General features: G+C 37.7%; 1 protein-coding gene across 1 annotated transcript in view; it reads left to right on the top strand.

The window, feature by feature from the left end:
• Window positions 1-19808, top strand: part of CNTN5 (contactin 5) — a 990860-nt gene that overhangs the window by 177015 nt on the left and 794037 nt on the right. Inside the window, exon 4 of the mRNA XM_053705588.1 lies at window positions 13900-13995. Within this exon, the coding sequence (XP_053561563.1) occupies window positions 13900-13995 (96 nt within the window). The remainder of the gene's footprint in view (window positions 1-13899; window positions 13996-19808) is intronic.

The raw sequence follows: 19808 nt of genomic DNA, 5'->3' as shown, positions 1-19808 counted from the left end.
TACTCATTAGGATGTCATTTAAATTCACACCTTGGTTATTAAAAAATAAAGGCATTCAATGCAACTTGTGATGCAATTGATCCTCCAGTTCTCTTTTTTGGTTTTAGTAGATCTCCTTTTGGTAAGCCATAGCCTGGGTGTCTGGATAAGAATTTTGAAGGCTAAACAGATGCACCGCTTTTAAATATCTCATCTGTTGAGCAGTTTCTACATATCTGTAGATAGTATCCTTTATGGGCAATAATGTTTGATTTATGATGCTCACTAGAGGCAAATAACATATTGTTAGTAGCTGTGGGTTTCTGATATGTGTCTGAAATTTCTTGATTGTCACAAGATTTCTAAATAACCAATTAAATTAAATTATTATGTTTTATTCATATGAGTGTGATTTGTGAGTTTAAGACCATATTGATACATTTTATTTTGTTTATTACATTTTTCGAACTCAGGCCTGTCCCAAACAAAAAAAACAAAAAAAATGTATGCAGTGGGACCAATATGAGACATAGGGGCTGATTTAATAAGCAGCGGATGCTTCTTTATCCGCCTGAAGTTTCCGGCGATCCGGAAACTTAATTTAAAATGAATCCCAAAATGTTTCTTTCATGATTCAGATAGAGAATACAATTTTAAACAACATTTTTTAATTTAATTCTATTATCTAATGTGTTTCATTCTTTTGGTATCATTTGTTGAAGGAGCAGCAATGCACTACCGGTTTCTAACTGAAGACATGGGTGAGCCAATCACAATCGGAATTTATATGCAGTGACCAATCAGCAGCTAGAACCTAGGTTATTTGCTTCTCCTGAGCTTAATGTCCCTTTAAGTTAAGAAGCAGTTAAGAAGCAGCGGTCGTAATACCTCTGCATCTTAACTTGTCCTTCACCTTTTAGGTGGCTGACTGCAATTATCCCAATCCAATCAGGATGATTGACTCCCCCTTCTAGCGTCCAATTGGCTGTGAATGTGCAGGGGGCGGCATTGCAAAAGCATTTCATAAGAAATGCTTGTGCAATGTTAAATGCCGACAGCGTATGCTGTCGGCATTTAGTGATGTTGTGCGGACATGGTTCGCTATAGCGAATCATGTCCGCCCGACATTTGTTAAATTGACCACATATTACTTTTAATTTATATTTTTAAAGGGAAGCGACAGTTTCATAATCATTGTGCTCATATTAAAAGTTGTTCTTTAAGTGTTGTACTTGTATGTAATCCAAAATACCTCCTTTGCATTTAGCACTTTTGAAAGCCAAGTATTGACTATTATTGCATGTTATTAAGAATTCACAAACATGAAAGGTGTATATCAAAAACAATTATACAAAAACTCTAGTAATAGCTGAATTGTTGTGCTCATTAGTTCTTGAGCATTCTTCAAAATGAATTTTAGTGTGGGGCCTTATAGAGATCTATTGTCTGAGGAAAAGAATGTACCTGCATTATTTAACCATAATATTGTAGACCCCCATTATGCTACCAGGTGCATAATGTATATTTACTTTTGAAAGCGGTATAGATTGCTTTAAAGTATTGTTAACACTTCACGCCACTTGTATTTTTCACTCAACTTGTAATCAGGCCCATTATGTATATTCTTATAAACACCTATTGATGACTAATCTTTTTTACCAACCAAAATATTAATCCAAATGAATGGCTGGGAGGGGTGTACATGCTGTGCCTATGTCAGTCTCAAATATCTGGAACCAAAGTAGTTATGATACAGTGAATGCTAGTTCAGTACAGGAGCTTAACAAATTATGTCCATAAGGGACTATAGGAAAGTATAATATATATAATAAGCATAATCAACTGCAAATATATTGCTTACAAAATGTCAGATTTTTTTTTTTTTTAATTGTATGCAGTTTGCAATGCAGTGCTTAAATGTTGTGTATTCTGTGTATTTATAAAATAACCCCCCACCCCCTTTCGGGCCTCAAAGTGAAAAACTCTTTAGCAAAATATTTTTTGCTTCAGGAATATGTTCTTTTTATAGATTTTTTTTTTGTTGCTATAAAAGTGTTATAGTTAGTGTTGACCAGCTTTTTGTTGGGCTAGATGCAGAGCACATACTCATTATTTCTCATTTCGTATTGGCACAAAGCAGCATGTCCAGACTCCACAAACCTGTGTAACATTTTAATTATTCATCAAGTGATATCTCTGCAACCTGTGCAACATTAAATAAAAAATAATGAATAAAAGAAGTTTGTTATTTTTCCTTCAGACCCTAAAAACATCCTGGTGGGTCACATATTCATAGCACACTATATATATATATATATATATATATATATATATATATATATATATATATATATATATTTGTCTCAATCTAAAAATTACTTCAAACCAGTTTTATTTCCAGATATATATCAAAATGCATTCTTTATAACAAAAAAGGTGTTCCTCTGCTGAATAAACCATTTTCTTTAATATATTTTTTTTTAATACCATTTTTACTTTCCCGTACTAAAAGTGGAGGGGGTAGAGTCATGGAAGTATCGGAACAGAGACAGGGTGATATGGATGTGGCTCAGTAGTTCTGGCTGGTTGGAAGCTTTTTTGTTACCTATTATGCAATCTGTAGTCAACTTCCTTGCTGCAAAATGGAGCTACAATTGAATACTATGCTCTCCAGCCCACCTAAGTCAAAAAGGAAGATCTTCCTGACCTCATTCTGAAGTAATCAACTAGTCATCAAAAGCCATCCTGAAGTCTGTGTACAGGCTGAAATATTTAAATGAGATGACTCTAAAGTAATTCACTGCTGTTTATGCTTGTGAAATAATCAGTAAAATAATCTGCTTATCATTCTGAAGTCATCACCCAGAATTTTTATACCTTACCTGATGACGTCAAGCCTGATGGTGTCTGATGATGTAAAAATGACTTCTAAAGTAGCTTGATTAGCATCAAATGACTTTATGATAGTCTCTAAAGTAATCCTGATTGTCTTGTGCAGTCTCTATATGTAAGTGTGTAAGTGTATATACAATTGTTTTTGGATGAAACTCAAATTCCAGTAAATGCAGTGTTTCAACATATATATATATATATATATATATATATATATATATATAGATATATATATATTATATATACATACTGTATGTATATATATATATATATATATATATATATATACACAATCCTTTTCAAGAAGCAGGCACTCGCTGGTGTTTCATCAATTTAATGCAACAAAGTAATAAACAGCGAACGTTTTCGGGCATTCGTCCGTTCTCAGACATGTCTGAGGATGGGCGAATGCCCGAAAACGTTCACTGTTTATTACTTTGATGCATTAAATTGATGAAATACCAGCGAGTGCCTGCTTCTTGAAAAGGATTGTGTATTTGAAATTTTGGTGGGCACCCTGGGAGCTGTGACGCTGAGTGACTGCTGGGTTCCTGTGGAGTATTGTGTGTTCCCAATCCATAATGTCGGGGTGCCACCCAGAATAATAATAATAAACAGTCCATAGGGTGCACTCACTGTTTCAAAGCAGTAAGTGTATTTATTAGAGAGTTAAAGTTTTCGGGGAGTAACCCCCGTCCTCAGACTCTAGTGAACAAACAAATGTCATTTGTTTGTTCACTAGAGTCTGAGGATGGGAGGACAGGAGGATGGGGGTTACTCAAAAAAACAAATGCACTCTCACCAAATTTCCGCAACCGCCAAGGTGCTATAAAGTAATGTGTATCCTCCAAAATAAGCAATCACTTGGCTTTAGACAACTTAGTAAATCAGTTAATTCATTTTATTAGTGATGTTTCTCGACAGTACAGTGTCTGAGGAAGGGGCACTGTGCTGCTTTAACATTCTTCTATTTACAGTATATAACTGCAAGGGTCTCTGAGACTGGGGTTTCATCTAGGCCTGCAATCAGAACTGGCTTTTGTTAAAAGGGACCTGGAAGGGTCTACCCCATCATCTCTGGCCCCTCTGAGTACAAAACTGGGCTCACAGTTTAAGGAAAGTATATGGATTTACCTTTGCCAATATTTTTTTTTTTTTTAAATAATTTTTTATTGATTTATCAATTCTTATTATACAAAGAAAAACATGGCTGAGGTGTACAGATACAAGAAAAAAAAACCCATCAATACAATAGTAGTGAAATGGCACAATCAAAAACACAAGCTCCATTTTCTGGTATTTCTTATGACAAAAACATGTTCAATCTGTATCGCCAAATAATATACACACCATTGCATTATATGTCATCAGCCTGTCTTTTTTTAGATTTAAACACTAAACCTGCAATAACAAAGTGTACAAGAAAAAAAGAAAAAGAAAGAGAAAAAAAAAAAAAAAAAAAAGGGAAAAAAAACCCTGAATCCCCCCTCCACGCGCCCCACGGACGAGATAATGCCTTGCGCCCAGCTCCCCGCCAAAATATAACTACGGATATACGCCGTATTATACCGCCAGGTTTATCCAGGATGCCGGGAATTTCCCTAGCAACACTAATTCAGCAAAGCAGGCCGTAGATCGCACCGGGGCGAGAATCTGCCTTTGTATCCGAAGCGGATATGACAAGATAATTGGTAACCATCCCTGCAAGAACTCCTTGGTTCTCTTCTCAGATGCTTCCAAGAGATGATATGACTCAAATACAATTTGACCTTCGATTTCTTTAAAAGACCTCTGAAGGCTCGGTGCTCTCTTCGCTTTCCAATTTAACAAGACAAGATGACGCACGGCTAAAATAATCGTATTCAAAATGCAAGTCATTGACCCCAAGTTTCTATGTGTTTCTGTAATTAGTAAAATCACATCTTGGAGTGAGAAAACAAAATTTACCCCATATAATGTATTAAACCAGTGACCCAATTTACGCCACAACTGATTAATTTTGGGACAGGACCAAAACATATGAAATAGATCAGCCCTAGAATTTGAGCATCTGGGACAGTTATTCGTTCCAATATCAGAAAATTTTTGTAGTTTAAGGGGATGCAAATAAAAATTATTCAAGAGCTTCATGTGCGATTCCTTCCAGGACATCGAGACCCTACATTTATGGGCCATATTACAATTCTGTATGATCCTCTCCTCGGTAATATCAGTAATAACCGGAAGCAACCAATTACTTATATTATGCAGATACTTATCGCTTTGTTTAGAAAGCATAATATCATACATTAAGGAGATAGAGGAGCTTCCCATACTAAATTTCTTAATTAAAGTTCTGATGAGAGACCATTCTAGTGGCACACTATTCTCCCAATTTTGCTCACGCATGGAAGTAGGCAAATAAATCGGACCTCGGAAGATCATAAGTTTGAAACAAAGACTCAGCAGTCTGAATCAAATCAAATTATCAGCTCCCAATAATTGCTTAACCAACATCAGGCCTTTATTTCCCCATGATTTAAACACCTTATGATATAAGCCCGGGATGAAGTTCGGATTACCCTGAATCGGAAGGTATTCTGAAACAGAGGGATCCACTCCAAGACAAATACAAAACTTCCGCCACGCAACCACGACATTTTTAAAAGATACCATTCTACTGATGTTAGAAGGCAGCTGTTTTGTATTACAGTGTAACAGTGCTCTAAGTGCAAATGGGCGAGTATAAAAGGCTTCCTCTTGACTAACTGCTAACCAGTCGGTTTCCGCTACCCAATCCATGGCAAATTTCACCAACGCCGCCGTGTTATAGAGCCTGACATCGGGCAGAGCCAACTCGGCGCGGTTTGATTTTTGCATTAGCTTAGCTAATGCAATCCTGGGTCTCTTATCTTTCCATATAAATTTGGAAAAACAACTATATAAATTCCTAATATCTGCATTGGAAATAAAGAGAGGAAGATTCTGTAACACATAAAGAAAACGGGGAAAAACAATCGTTTTTATTAAATTTACCTTTGCCGAAATTGATAAAGGAAATGAAGCCCATAATTGCAGATCCATTTTAATTTTTTTCAGCAAAGGGACAACATTCGCAATATACCATAATTTCGGATTTTTATGCAACTCAAGCCCCAAATAATTAATTGCATTAACAGCTTTGAAAGGGAATTTTTCCAGGCAGAGTGAGTTATTACCCATATACATGAGTTCACTCTTTTCCAGATTCACCCGATAACCGGAGAAGGAACTAAACTGGGCAAGGAGTTGGAGAATAACTGGAATCGATTGCAATGGCTTATCTACAAAAATCAACATATCATCCGCATAGAGAAGAGTTTTTAAACGGTGTGGGCCCAGTGAAATTCCTGTTAAAACATCACAAAATCTGACCGCTAAGGGTTCTAAAGCCACGTTAAACAAGAGGGGAGATAATGGACACCCCTGCCTGGTGCCACGCTGTAAAACAATCCCCTGTGAGCGTATCCCATTAACCAAAAGAAAAGAAATCGGTTTGCAATAAATCTTATGAATAAAAAGATTAAAGTTACCAGAAAAGCCAAATTTCTGCAGTGAGCAAAATAAATGCTCCCAGACAATGGAGTCAAAAGCCTTGACTGCATCGAGGGTTAAGACTGCTGAATCAAGAATTCCGTCGTTACGAGGCTCTGGTTCCAAATTCGACATAAAATCTAAAAACGTAATAACCTTGCGTATATTCCGCGACGAGTTTCTAGAGGTCATAAAACCAGTCTGATCCTGATGGATCAGATCCTGCAGACAGCGATTCAATCTGGAAGCAATAATACCAGCGAGAAGCTTGTAATCAGTATTGAGTACTGATATTGGCCTGTATGAGGCCATATCCTCAGGATTTTTATTTTTTTTCGCAATGAGTGAAATATTAGCTGCAGCAAAATTATCAGAAATCCCATTGTCCGAGAGATAATAATTGTTGAAAATAGCCTCTAATGGTGATAGCAGTTCTTCCTTTAATAATTTATAAAATTCGGTCGGGAGCCCATCAGGGCCAGCGGCTTTATTAAGCTTAAGATTATCAATAGCAATACCAATCTCCTCACGCGATATCGGCTGATTGAGCATAGCCAACTCTTCTGCTTGTATCTTTGGAATACTTATAGCAGACCAGAAAGACTCTAGGCTATCACGGTCGGAGGCGACGGCCGAATATAGTTCTAGATAATATCTATAAAATTCCTAGGCAATCTCTGCCGGCTTAAAAAACCTGTCCTCGCCATTTTTTATTACTGCAATATAATTTCTCTTTTTTCTATTCTAAACCAAGCGAGATAGATGCTTCGCCGAACACCCGTGAAAACTCCTATATTTAAGGTTCAATCTTGCTTCTTCCTCCAAAGATTTCTGTTTTATATAAATCTCTCTCTCCTTTCTGGCCTCAAGATACACTGCCCAGTTCCTTAAAGAGGGATCCGACTGGATATCCCTGTACGCCGCTCTAGTTCTTGTAACAAGGGAACTCCCCTGTTCCTTAATTTTTTTCGAGCGCACACTCATATAAGCTATAATTTTACCTCGGATCACAGCTTTAGCCGCCTCCCAATAAACCTCCGTTTTATGACTGTAATTCGAGTTAAATGATACATATTCATACCAGATAGTCTTAATTCAAGATAGGAAGCTCGGGTTCGTGTATAAGAAACGGGGGAAACCAAAGACCTGTGTTGGTAAACGTGCCTCATACGTGTCGAGAATAGATAAAGAGATTATAGCGTGATCTGATATCAGGAATTCCCCAATTCCAGATTTAAACTGGAAAACTGTCAACGCTTCAGAGATTAAAAAAAAATCAATCCTCGAGAAAGTCCTACACGACTTAGATTCACATGTGTTTGCTCTAGTTAACGGATTTTGTTAACACCAAATATCTGTCAATGTCAACTTACTACAAATTTTTTTAAAGTATTTAGCTTGATACTTATATTTAGCGTAGTTCTTTCTTGAGAAACGGTCCAGTTCCGGACACATAGTAACATTAAAATCCCCACAAATAATTAAATTCTCCCTTTGAAAGGGAAAAATTATATTTTGAATCCGGTCCCAAAATTTTACTGAAAATTTATTGGGGGCATAAATATTACAGAATATGTATTTGACAGAATTTATCAACACCTGTAGCAACATATAGCGGGCTGAAGAGTCAAACTCCACTTTAATAATTTGATAGTCCAAATCTTTATGCAATAGGACCGCAACTCCTTGTTTTTTAGTTGGAGAAGATGAGGCTAATACCTCGCCAACCCATTTCATTTTAAGCTTTACAGCTTCTATTGCGTCTAAGTGAGTCTCTTGTGGACAAACCACATCTGGATTTTCTACAGCCAATGTTTTAATAACCAATTTGCGCTTCGCGGGAGAGGCTATCCCCCCCACATTCCATGAAAGAATTCTACAGCCCACCGCTATTCTCTAATCTAACTAGCACACCGAACCCTAGAAGGGACATGAAACTGGCAGTAACAGCCAAAAAAGGGGGGGGGGGTACGGACGGGAGGGAAGGAAAGAACGAAAGAAAAAAAGAAAAAGAAAGAAAGAGAGGAAAAAAAAAAAAAAATATTTGTCAGCGATCTAATTTTCAGTAATTTTTGAAGAACAAATTTAGCATATACATATTTCTCAAACAACATCGAAATACAGGTGCTAGACATTGCAATTACCTAACAACAAAAAATAAAAATCAGAAAGTGAACCAAAAACCAGAAAAATCGAAACTTTCCTAGGAGAATATATAGACCTAAGCTAGCCTACCAACAAAAACCTAGCTTAATAGCGAGCCCAAATCTAACACTCTAGCGTTCTCAAAAATTCTTTAACCTCAGAAACTTCGTTAAAAATAAATTTGGCTCCCTTATTTTCCACTATAATTTTGGCCGGATAAAATAAGCTAGCTTTAATACCTTTAGAGATCAATTGTGAACAATACAGGGCCATAAGTCTTCTACGAGCGGAGGTCTCCGCCGAGAAGTCCTGGAACAGCAAAATCTTGCTGTTCCCAAATTCTAATGAACCAGCTTTCTTCGCTAACTTCAGGATCTCAAGCTTATCCTGAAATTTTAACAACTTAAAAATACACATCCTGAGTTTACCCAAACCGCTAGCTGATTCCCTTCTGGGACCCACTCTGTGGGCTCTCTCTATTGCTAGAGGGAGGGACTGGGGTGTAAAACCAATAGCAAGGGGGAGAGTGGAGGAAGTGAATTTAACAAGATCCTCAAATTCTGGCGATTCAGGCAGTCCTATAACCCTGATGTTGTTGCGCCTGGAGCGATCCTCAAGATCCTCCAGGCGCGACTGCATACTATTGAGTTTGACTTCCTGGGCCTGGATAATAGCCCCTTGGGCTGTCAGCCTATCTTCAGAAGCAGAAATTCTATTTTCTGCTTCTCCAATTCTCTGCGAACATTTTTTGACTTCTGCTGAGAGTGTGACTAGCTCTGAAGAAATACCTCCCAATTCTTTTTTAATACCCTCAAACTGGGGAGAGAAGATTGCTGTAAGTTGGGTAATCAAAACCTGGGTATCAATTACTGTAGGTGCACTTTCTGTGGATATATCTACACTTGTGTCGCCACATTTGGTATTTTTTTTATCCCTAGGTTTAGCAGGCATTTTGGGTGTAGTGTTGTTACCGTGAGTTATACATTTTTCCATGAATAGTGACAAGTACAAAATAATAACAAAAACAGATACTGTGTACAATAAACAAAATATAGGTCCCCTCTGTGGGGAAAAACAATAGTGGAACCACACTCGGTGAAATAAAAACCAAACACACAAAAATTTGTCTTTTTGGTTTTTTTTTCCCTTTTTCCCTCCTCCCTTCTCTCTTCCCTCTTCCTTATCTACTCCCCTTCTCTCCTCTTCTTCCTTCTTCCTCCTTCCTTAGCTTAAGTGCTTACATTAGTGCTTGTGCGTAAATATAATGTATATAATGAAGATTACAAAAGAACCCCCCAAAAAATCATAATATATAGACTTTCAAAATGGAGCCTAATACCAAAAACAGTGATTGTGTAATCTAAAAAAGAGCAGTGCCTTGGGCAAAAGCCCACAAACAAATGCCTGCACCTTTATAAGTCAAGCAACCAGAAAAAAATAAAAAATTTTGGGGAAAAAAACCCAAACACCCCTTTATATTCTTATGGGAACGACAAAATAAACACCTATGTAGAGAATCATTGTCCTGTTATACCTTCCAGCATAACAAACAGAATGTGTAATGTTGAATTGAAATGAGACCCAGGGTGACAGCCCCCACTCTGCCTAAGCCCTAAGCAGAGTCATTTAAGAGTTCATAGAGCCCTGTGGACTTCGCGGCCTTATATCATACACTGCCAGGCCTACAGCTTCCCTTCTGAGGAAATTGGGAAATCACAAATAGGAGAAATGTTAGTTCTTGATATAGTCACCTCTAGGCTCTTTATATCCCAGGGACCAAGTACCGTGAAAGAGTCTATGTCCTGCGTTACTTGCAGAGTGCCTAAGGAGCTAGGCTGAGCCTGGGAGAGATTGGCATCTAACCGGGGGGCTCCTACCCGGAGGAGCAGTGCAGATGGATCACAGAGTACCTGAATTGAAGAACCCTGGTGCCTTGTCTCCAGACCGGTCTAACGGCTGGCCAGTGGCAGATGCGAGGCCGGTTATGGCAGCGACCTCTCCTCGAGTAGCCAGAGGGGATGCAAACTCCAGAGACCCTTGCAGATTCCAATGCGGCACACCCGCCCCCAGCAGCAGGCCCGCTTCTACTCCCGGCACAGCTTCCTCTATAGTGGAACAAGTCCTCAGGACTATCCCTCCGGGACTGACTACTGACAGGGCCGATTCACCTGTCACTCACGGAGGCTTACTCCGCCTCCTCTCAACTTCTGCTCCGCTACTCCACCGGCCCCACAGAGGAGCCGCGAGTCCGGCGATTCACTCCGCCATAAAAAATAAAAGGCAGGTTAGTGCCAGCTCCTTGGAAGTTCCGATAATTCTTTTGAAAGTTTATAAAAAAAAAATAGATGCGGATTAACCGCTGCTTATCCAGCAACAGAGGTTTCCCTTTAGCTTGCGGTGTCGTGTCAAGCTATAGCCCAAGCCCTGGGAGGTACAGTGGGCAAAAAGTGAAGGCTGTGATGGCTGCTGTCGGCTCGAACGCCGAGTTGGAGCACCTGTCTTGTTGCTCCGCCTTCTCACCGGAAACAACTCGCTTTCTCTTTGCCAATATTGCAACATGGCCATCGCAGTGTTTCTGTACATATTTGTAAAGTATTTGTACAGGAAGACTGTCCAAGTGCAAGTCCTCTGGTGTAGACAAACCAAGGGGCAAGGTTGACTCCCAATCACAGAGAAGCAGCTTCTGTTGCACCTATATAGCTGCTTTGTCAGCTTATTCTGATTTCAAACAGTCAGAAAGGGCTCTGCTGAAATGGGAGACCCATCACAGCCTTTGCCCTTGGGCAAGGGTTGCAATTGTCCCTTTAAGGGGGACACACATAAGAAATATACATATGTCAGGGTTCTTATAATGAGACATTTTCACACATTTCTTTAAACAGCCCATGACAAATGTATTTTTCATAAGTGTCTCTCCTTAAAGTGGCAATATGGCAACCCTGCCTAGGGCCCAGTAATGTTTACTTACACCCCTCGAGTGAGGCATTTTATAAAGGGTTTAAAATTATAGCTTAAAGTGAGTGTAAATAAGTTTTCAATAAAATATTAGTAATCATTAAGTAAAAGATGGGGACTTTAATTCATGAAAAACTTTATAAACGCTAGCTTTTTTTAATAATTACAATTTTATGTCTTGATATATTCTGCCGTTCCTCTGCCCGTAACAGATACTCTAGTTCTAACTTCAGTGACGATTCACGAGCATTATTAATTCCTTGCTGGACGCCAAATGGGGCGTGATACGATTGGCTTTGAGTATCCGTTACAGGTGGAGAAATGGCAGAATGTATCAAGACATAACATTTTAATTATAAAAAAAGTAAGTGTTTACAAAGCTATTAATTAATTAAAGTCCCCATGTTTTACTTTATGATTGCTAAAATTGTAAAGAAAAAAGGTTAAAGTTTACAATCACTTTAATGTCTCCTTAACTTTCAAGAGAAAAAAAAAAAAGAAATTCCTACTCTTTTACACACACAAAAGAAAATATTGTGTACAAATGTTCCATTAAGTGAAAATGAACAGTGTCTATAAAAAAGTGCATATCTCATCCACAACTGCACCATGAAGGGAGTCTATTTTATAAATCCAATAAATGTATGAAATGGAAAATGGATTTTGTTCAGTTTCTCCCTCTTGTCTCATCTATCCATTTTCTTGTAAAGTTTTATAATATAGATTGCTAAAAAAAAGATTTACCGTTAGCACATTGTTGCAAAATTTTGCTTTCACACAGTAAGCGGTTTCAGTTAAATGTGTACATTGTAAAATGTCTATTGTTATCAATCTTTTCTGTCAAGTCAAAAACAAAGCTGACCCTAAGGTAGAAGTAAACTGCTTTCACAGACAGGAGTGACACTGGAGGGAAATTATTATTATCATTTATTTGTATAGCGCTGCCAAATTCCGTAGCGCTGGGAAATGATGCAAACTACCCCATTGGCTGCCAAAACATGTCTGAAACCCATTACATAGAAGAGGGTGCACTTTGGCAGTGAAAGGGAAAAGGAATATATATATATATATATATATATATATACACATACATATATATACAGTAGATATATACACACAGTGTATAAAGCGTGATCAGTGCACTTTGTGATAGAAACTCCAAGTGAGAGAGATGTTGCTTTTAGAGCAGACGAGAGAATATTGATTGCAAATCTGTAAAAGGGGTTAAATACATAGGGGCCTATCTGTCAAGCTCCGAAAGGAGCTTGACGGCCCGTGTTTCTGGCGAGTCTTCAGACTCGCCAGAAACAGCAGTTATGAAGCAGCGGTCACAAAGACCGCTGCTCCATAACCTGTCCGCCTGCTCTGAGCAGGCGGACAGACATCACCGGAAATCAACCCGATCGAGTACGATCGGGTTGGTTGACACCCCCCTGCTGGCGGCCGATTGACCGCGAGTCTGCAGGGGGCGGCGTTGCACCAGCAGCTCTTGTGAGCTGCTGGTTCAATGCTGAATATGGAGAGCGTATTGCTCTCCGTATTCAGCGAGGTCTGGCGGACCTGATCCACAATGTCGGATTAGGTCCGCCAGACTTTGATAATTAGGGGCCATTGTAAAAGTCACTCTCAGAAGATGTAAGCCTTCCTGTTGCTTATCAGGACACAGCAAGAGAGCCAGTAAGGTGCATCAGTCACATGACCCAAACATCTTTGACTGTTTCCTGTTTAGGAAATAAATTATACGTGGGACTGAGTGGGACTTTACATAAGTATTTAACCCTCTTGTCTGGGATACATACATAGCTCTCATGCTCTGACAAATTATACACTAAAGCAAAATGTATATGCCATAAAAAATTAGCATTATCATTTTTACATGAAAAGATCCCTTTAATATTTTGTTCTATAAAAATGATCATATTTATAAAGTGCAATTTATCTATATATTTATCTATCTGTCTTTCTCTTTGTCTGTCATAAACTGATATAGCCTTAATTTGTTATTTAATAAAAAAATGACAATATTTTAAATTTAAGATCAGGGATTACGATCCATGTTTAATGATTCAGTACTCTTTGGGTCTAAGTTTTATTCTGTGATTCTACTGGTAATGTATTTTTTATGCATAATTTTAAGTCAGTCATATATATAGATACAGGGTGGCCCACCACCTCTGCTATCTCATAAAAGGAAATAATTGTAATCATAATATTAATACTTTTTACAAGAGGGGGCTGCAAAATATATCAAGGACTGTAAAAAACTTGTACTGAGCATATTATAGCAATCAATAATCAATGAGTACCTGCATATATATACTATATATACACAGATAAAGCTTTAGAAGAATTTTAATGTAAGTCTTCTCTTTGCAGATCTCGGAAATTTTAGCGGTCGAGTAAGAAGCGCAGTTTCAGTGAGAGAAGGCCAGGGGGTTGTACTCATGTGCTCTCCACCACATCACTCCCCAGGTAAAGTGAGCTTGTATTTATTTTATTTAACGTTCCTTGTACAGACAGCATTGATCAGCACTACTCATGAAAGGACATGCTTATACATGTGAAGCACCTTAGATTTAACTGCTATTTGGGGATATAAATGATTGTCAAGTTCCTGGCTTTATTTAAATGGGATTGTTTTATTTGTAAACATTTAGACATCTCTGCTGTTAAAGGGACATTAAACTCATAACAGAGCTCCCATCAGACCAGATACTGCACATCTTTCATGGGCTGCTATTCCGCCCTTAGCTTCCACCATTAGGGCAAATGTCATGGGTTCCAGAGAAAAACAGGCATTGCCTGGCTTCTCTTATCCTCATGATAAGCCCAACCCCAACCATGATACACCTGTGGCACTGCCCTTCCTGCCACACTTGGGGGAGGGGCACCGTCTCCTTCATCTCCAGTAAAGCTTATGTGAACTGTTGAGAGTTATGTTGACAGAATCTAAAAGCTAATAAACACTGCAGCATAAAGGAATGTTTTAAAATAGTTAGTTAATTTTTCAATCTGCGCATGCAGCTCAGGAGCAGTTGTGGTGCATTTGCAATCACAAGATAAGATGCAGAATCAATTGGTTGTGCAAGTGATTACTTGCGCAATCTTAAAGGGACATGACACCCATTTTTTTCTTTCATGATTCAGATTAAGCATAACATATTAAACAACTTTCCATTTTACTTCTGTTATCAATTTTGCTTCATTCTTGTGATATCCTTTATTGAAGGACCAGCAATGCACTTCTGGGAGCTAGTCAATGACAGGAGGCTTATATGTGCAGCCTCCAATCAGCAGCTAGCTCCCAGCTCCTGAGACTACCTAAGTGTGCTTTAAATAAAAAGGGTGTCAAGAGAATAAAGCAAATTAGATAATAGAAGCAAATTGGAAATTTGTTCTAAATGACATGTTCTATCTAAATCATAATAGAAAAAATGAGGTTTCATATATCTCTAAATTTCAGCTGATGCTGCATTTCTCACCTTGATATCAGACAGATAGGTTTCCTTGTCTTCCTACAATATAAAAAAATAGAGACGTAAATGTATAATGCAGTTTCAATAATTGTTGCACACACTGCTGCCTTATAGTGATCAAGACAGCTTCCTAAGTCTAGTTCAGTATTCTCTCATGGAAAGGCTCTTAGGGGATGATGTCCACCCAACATCGCTAAATGCCAACAGCATAAGCTGTCAGCATTTAACATTGCACAAGCATTTCTGGTGAAATGCTTGTGCAATGCCGCCCCCCTGCACATTCGCAGCCAATCGACCGCTAGCAGGGGGTGTTAATCATCCCGATCGTATCTGATCGGGATGATTGCAGTCGACCACCTCAGAGGTGGCAGATGAGTTAAGGAGCAGCGGTCTTATGACTGAAGGCTCGTGCGGAAACAGCTGCATCCGCAGCTTAGTAATTCGACCCCTAAGAGTTAACAAAGGAACTAAGATAAAGAGTAAAATTTGATCATTGAAGTAAATTGACAGGGTTTTTTTTTAATTGTACCTTCTTTCTGAATCATTTTTTATTTGACTCCCATGTCCCATAAGGCCATAAAGTGGTTGGATATACATCACCTGCCTTATAATCCTCTATACTAGGTAGCACTCTACAAGATGAATAACATACTATTACATGGTATTGTCAAATGTAAAATGTAATTTAGTTAAATCCATCAAATTTAGTTTGGTTGTTCAAAAAGAAATTTACATTTCCAACGGTTTATTAATAAAATGAAAAAAATGCAGCAATGGTACTTTGGGAATAAAGGAAAACCATGGTTAAATAGTAAGCAGTTTCTATAAAAGCAGGGAAGAATGGTTTCCAAGGCAAGTATTCATAGCAAGTCTGAAGAAGTGTAAAGGTTACAGAGGTAATTGTGCAAAAGCCATTGAAGGAGAACAGAACAATATTGAATTTGAATATGAAATAGTCTAAAGCTATTGTAGAAAGTGGAATGACGATTATATTCACAGCTGAAGAAAAAAAAGATAAGTTGCAGAATTATTCTATGATTTGACTGTTTTTGTACCTTTCGTAATAACTATTGAAGTATAATAACCAGAATTGTAAATGTAAATGATATTGAGGATGGATTCACATAAAATGTCTGACTGCTTTCATCTACTGAAGTTCAATATGGGTTACATTACCTTTAATCTATTGTAGAATTGTGTTATGCATGTTAAATTGTCTTTGGCTACCGTTCTCTGCTTAAATATTTCAGTATGACACATTCCATAGATCTTAAAGTGTAGAAATATCATCTTCTTAGTAAAAAGAGTGAAAAAATTACTTTTAGCATAAAAGACCATGATAGTCAAAAAATGACGTTCTAATTTGTTAGAGCGTGTAATTGGCCTTGCACTAATGTGTGTTTAACCTCCCCCCGCAAAGAGGTTAAACATACAGAAGTAACACTCGTGACCCACAGAGCACTGCTGGTTCCGAGCAGAATCCTCCACTGATCCAATTAGCAGCTCTAGTTAGACAGTTGAGTGATGTGACTAGTGATACTGATTGGATCTTGAATCAGCTGTGGTTTCCGCTCAGGACCAGCAGTGCTCTTCGAGTCCTGAGCGGTACTTCTACTGTGTATTTAACCCTATTGCGGGGGTTAATCACACATTACTGTAGAGTTGCTAGTTATTAAATTACATGCTCTAACAAATTAGAGCATGTCATTTTTTTGATGATTATGGCCTTTAAATTTGCTATAAAAATTACTTATGCCAAGCAACTTTATAAAAATATAGGCTACCTACATAGGGTTGCCACCTCAGCCATGTTTCCTGGACACGTATGAGTTATACATGCTGCAGGGTGTGCAGGTAGGAACATTAATTTCAACCCTGGACAGCATACAAATAGTGACACTGATCAGCACTATTCTTATTCTTCTCTGCACACAACATGGCTGAGGTGGCAACCCTATACCTACATGAGTAAAGAACCAACAAATCTGGTGATAGCATGAACTCTTTTAGTAATTCATTATTAAAAAAGGGTGCTAAGCTGCATTTAGTGATTAAATATAAGAACTACCAGTACTCTGGTCATACTTGAGTTTAAGATTAAAATGTGTAAGGTGAATATGTTTCCAACAAGTTTCCCTTTACCTATGTGAGCTGACAATACTGTTTTAGATCTTAGATCAGATTCTTAACACTCCATGTTTCAACTAACCCTGATGAGTTACTAGTTAGAATATTCTGCTTCACAGGAAAGAAGCACACTAATTTGCAAACTTTTTCAATCTTGCTCTTTCACCAACTCATTCTTTTATTACAATGCAATCTGAGCACACCTTAAAAAAAAAGATGCTTCAATATTTTTCATCCCACAATTTTAGAATTCCCATTTGAGAAAATATATTTTTTTATATTGTACATTTACATATTCTATTTATCTTTGTATTTAAAGAGACATTAAAATTGTATATATATATATATATATGTGTGTGTGTGTGTGTGTGTATATATATACATATAAAGTCTGCAATATAATATCATTATTTATTTTGTCCCCTTTTCCTGTAAGTCCATTCTGAAATGATGAGCTTTTCAGTTCTTGCTAGAAATGGAAGTGCAGAGCACTGTTATATTACACACAGCCATTGGCTGCCCACTCTAGTGACCAATTTAAAACTGTCCTTAATTGGCCACAGAAGAGAAGGTAACCTAAGTTACAACATGGCAGCTCCCATTGTTGTATAGACACTAAGGGGCCGAATATGCGGTCAGCATTTATCATTGCATTTCATGTGAAATGCTTGTACAATGCCACTACCTGCTAGCAGGGGCTGTCAATCATCCTGATTGTATCCAATCGGGATGATTGCTGTACGCTGCCTCAGAGATGACGTGCGAGTTAAGGAGCAGCGGTCTTAAGACCACTGCTTCTTAAATTATGTTTCTGGTGAACCTAAAGGCTTGCGAGGAAACAGCTGCATTTGCAGCTACATAAATTGGCCCCTAAAACTTTACACTTTTGGCAACATTTAAACAGCTTATTAACCCTTAATCTGCCATTCACCCACATCGCAATAAACCTAATAAATATATTAACCCCTAATCCGCCATTAACCAACGCAATAAACCTAATAAAACCATTAATCCCTAAATCCGCCAACCCCAAGATCGCAAACTACCTAATAAATATATTAACCCCTAATCCGTCATTCACCCACATTGTGAGCTACCTAAAAAAAGGATTTACCCTTAATCTGCCATTCACCCACATCGCAATAAACCTAATAAATGTATTAACCCCTAATCTGCCATTAACCAACAACGCAATAATCCTAATAAATCTATTAACCCCTAATCCGCTATTTTATATATATATATATATATATATATATATATATATATACACAAGATCACAGTGAAATATTGTTTTCAGAACTTTCTGATTTGTGACCAGATGTGTAACAGAAAGCCAAAAATGCATTCTTAATAAATTATTTAACATGCCCACTAGAATTTTTTAGAAAAACAGGACTCATGCTGAGAAAAGCTATGACTAAATCCAAGAAATAATTTTTTTTGTCCTGTGCATTTGATGTTTTCTTTTCCCAGTTTGCCCATAGGTCTCCAGATGGCTATAGTCCACACACGGTTATTTATACTTTTCAATACATACTACAACTCCTTAGCTGTATAATTTCTACACCAGGCAAATCATCAGGAAACAAAACAGGACCAGATGGTCTACTTAATTGCCACAGAAACAATAAATATTAATATACAAATTATTTTAAATATAGAAATTGGCATATTCTTGATTCATATGAATAGCATACTGATATATTCTTTTATGCATTTCTCTTTAGTTGTACATCTATATAGAGATGAAATCAAACATGTGCAAGTATCTAAAATAATATTAAGTTCACATTTAAAAATAATGCAGTTGTGTCCTAGTTAAAGGGACACTAAATCTAAATGTTTTATTTAATGATTCAGATGAGCATGCAATTTTAAGCAACTTTCCAATTTACTCCTATTATCAATTTTTCTTAGTTCTCTTGCTATCTTTATGTAAAAAGCAGTAATGTAAAGCTTAGGAGCCAACCCATTTTTGGTTTAGAACCTGGGTTACGCTTGTGTATTGGTTGGCTGAATGTAGTCACCAATAAGCAAGCGCTATGAACCTAAAATTGGCCGGCTCCTAAGCTTTGCATTCCTGCTTTTAAAATAAAGATAGCAAGAGAACAAAGAACATATTACAATAGGAGTAAATTTGAAAGTTGCTTTACATTTGCATGCTCTATATGAATCATTAAAGAAAAAACTGTGAAAGAAAAAAAAATTGGGTTGAGAGCTCAATGTACAAAGCAGTCAATGAGCTGTGCGTGTTTTTTTTTTTTGCATCAAAACTCGCTCACCCGGATAAGAAATCGTATGTACAAAGTAGTCAGCTATGCCAAAACCCACATGTTTAAACTTGGGAGCAGACTTGTCCGCCACTCCTCGATACCACCCGTTTTTTGCAATGAAAAAAGACTCATTCAACACCAAACTCGCAATAATCCAATTATACTAATAAATCAATTAACCACTTGCTATATTTTTTGCTTGCACCTCATGGATTTTGCCTCTGCAACTTTAAGGTTGGGGAAACACAAAAAGAGAGGACAGGTTCGCCCCAATGGTGTGATATCTTCACAGTAGAAATCAATTTAAGTAACTTAAAGAAACGTACTCACAATTTGAGCAGCTCCTAAACAAGTGCTATACAGGCAAGCTGGACAGTTAGAAGTCGCCCAGCAGACTTGTACTCTA

Source organism: Bombina bombina, chromosome 3 (assembly GCF_027579735.1).
Source record: "Bombina bombina isolate aBomBom1 chromosome 3, aBomBom1.pri, whole genome shotgun sequence".
Lineage (NCBI taxonomy): Eukaryota > Metazoa > Chordata > Amphibia > Anura > Bombinatoridae > Bombina > Bombina bombina.
The sequence above is the reverse complement of the archived record's forward strand: the minus strand, read 5'-3'. Positions and strand labels throughout refer to the sequence as shown.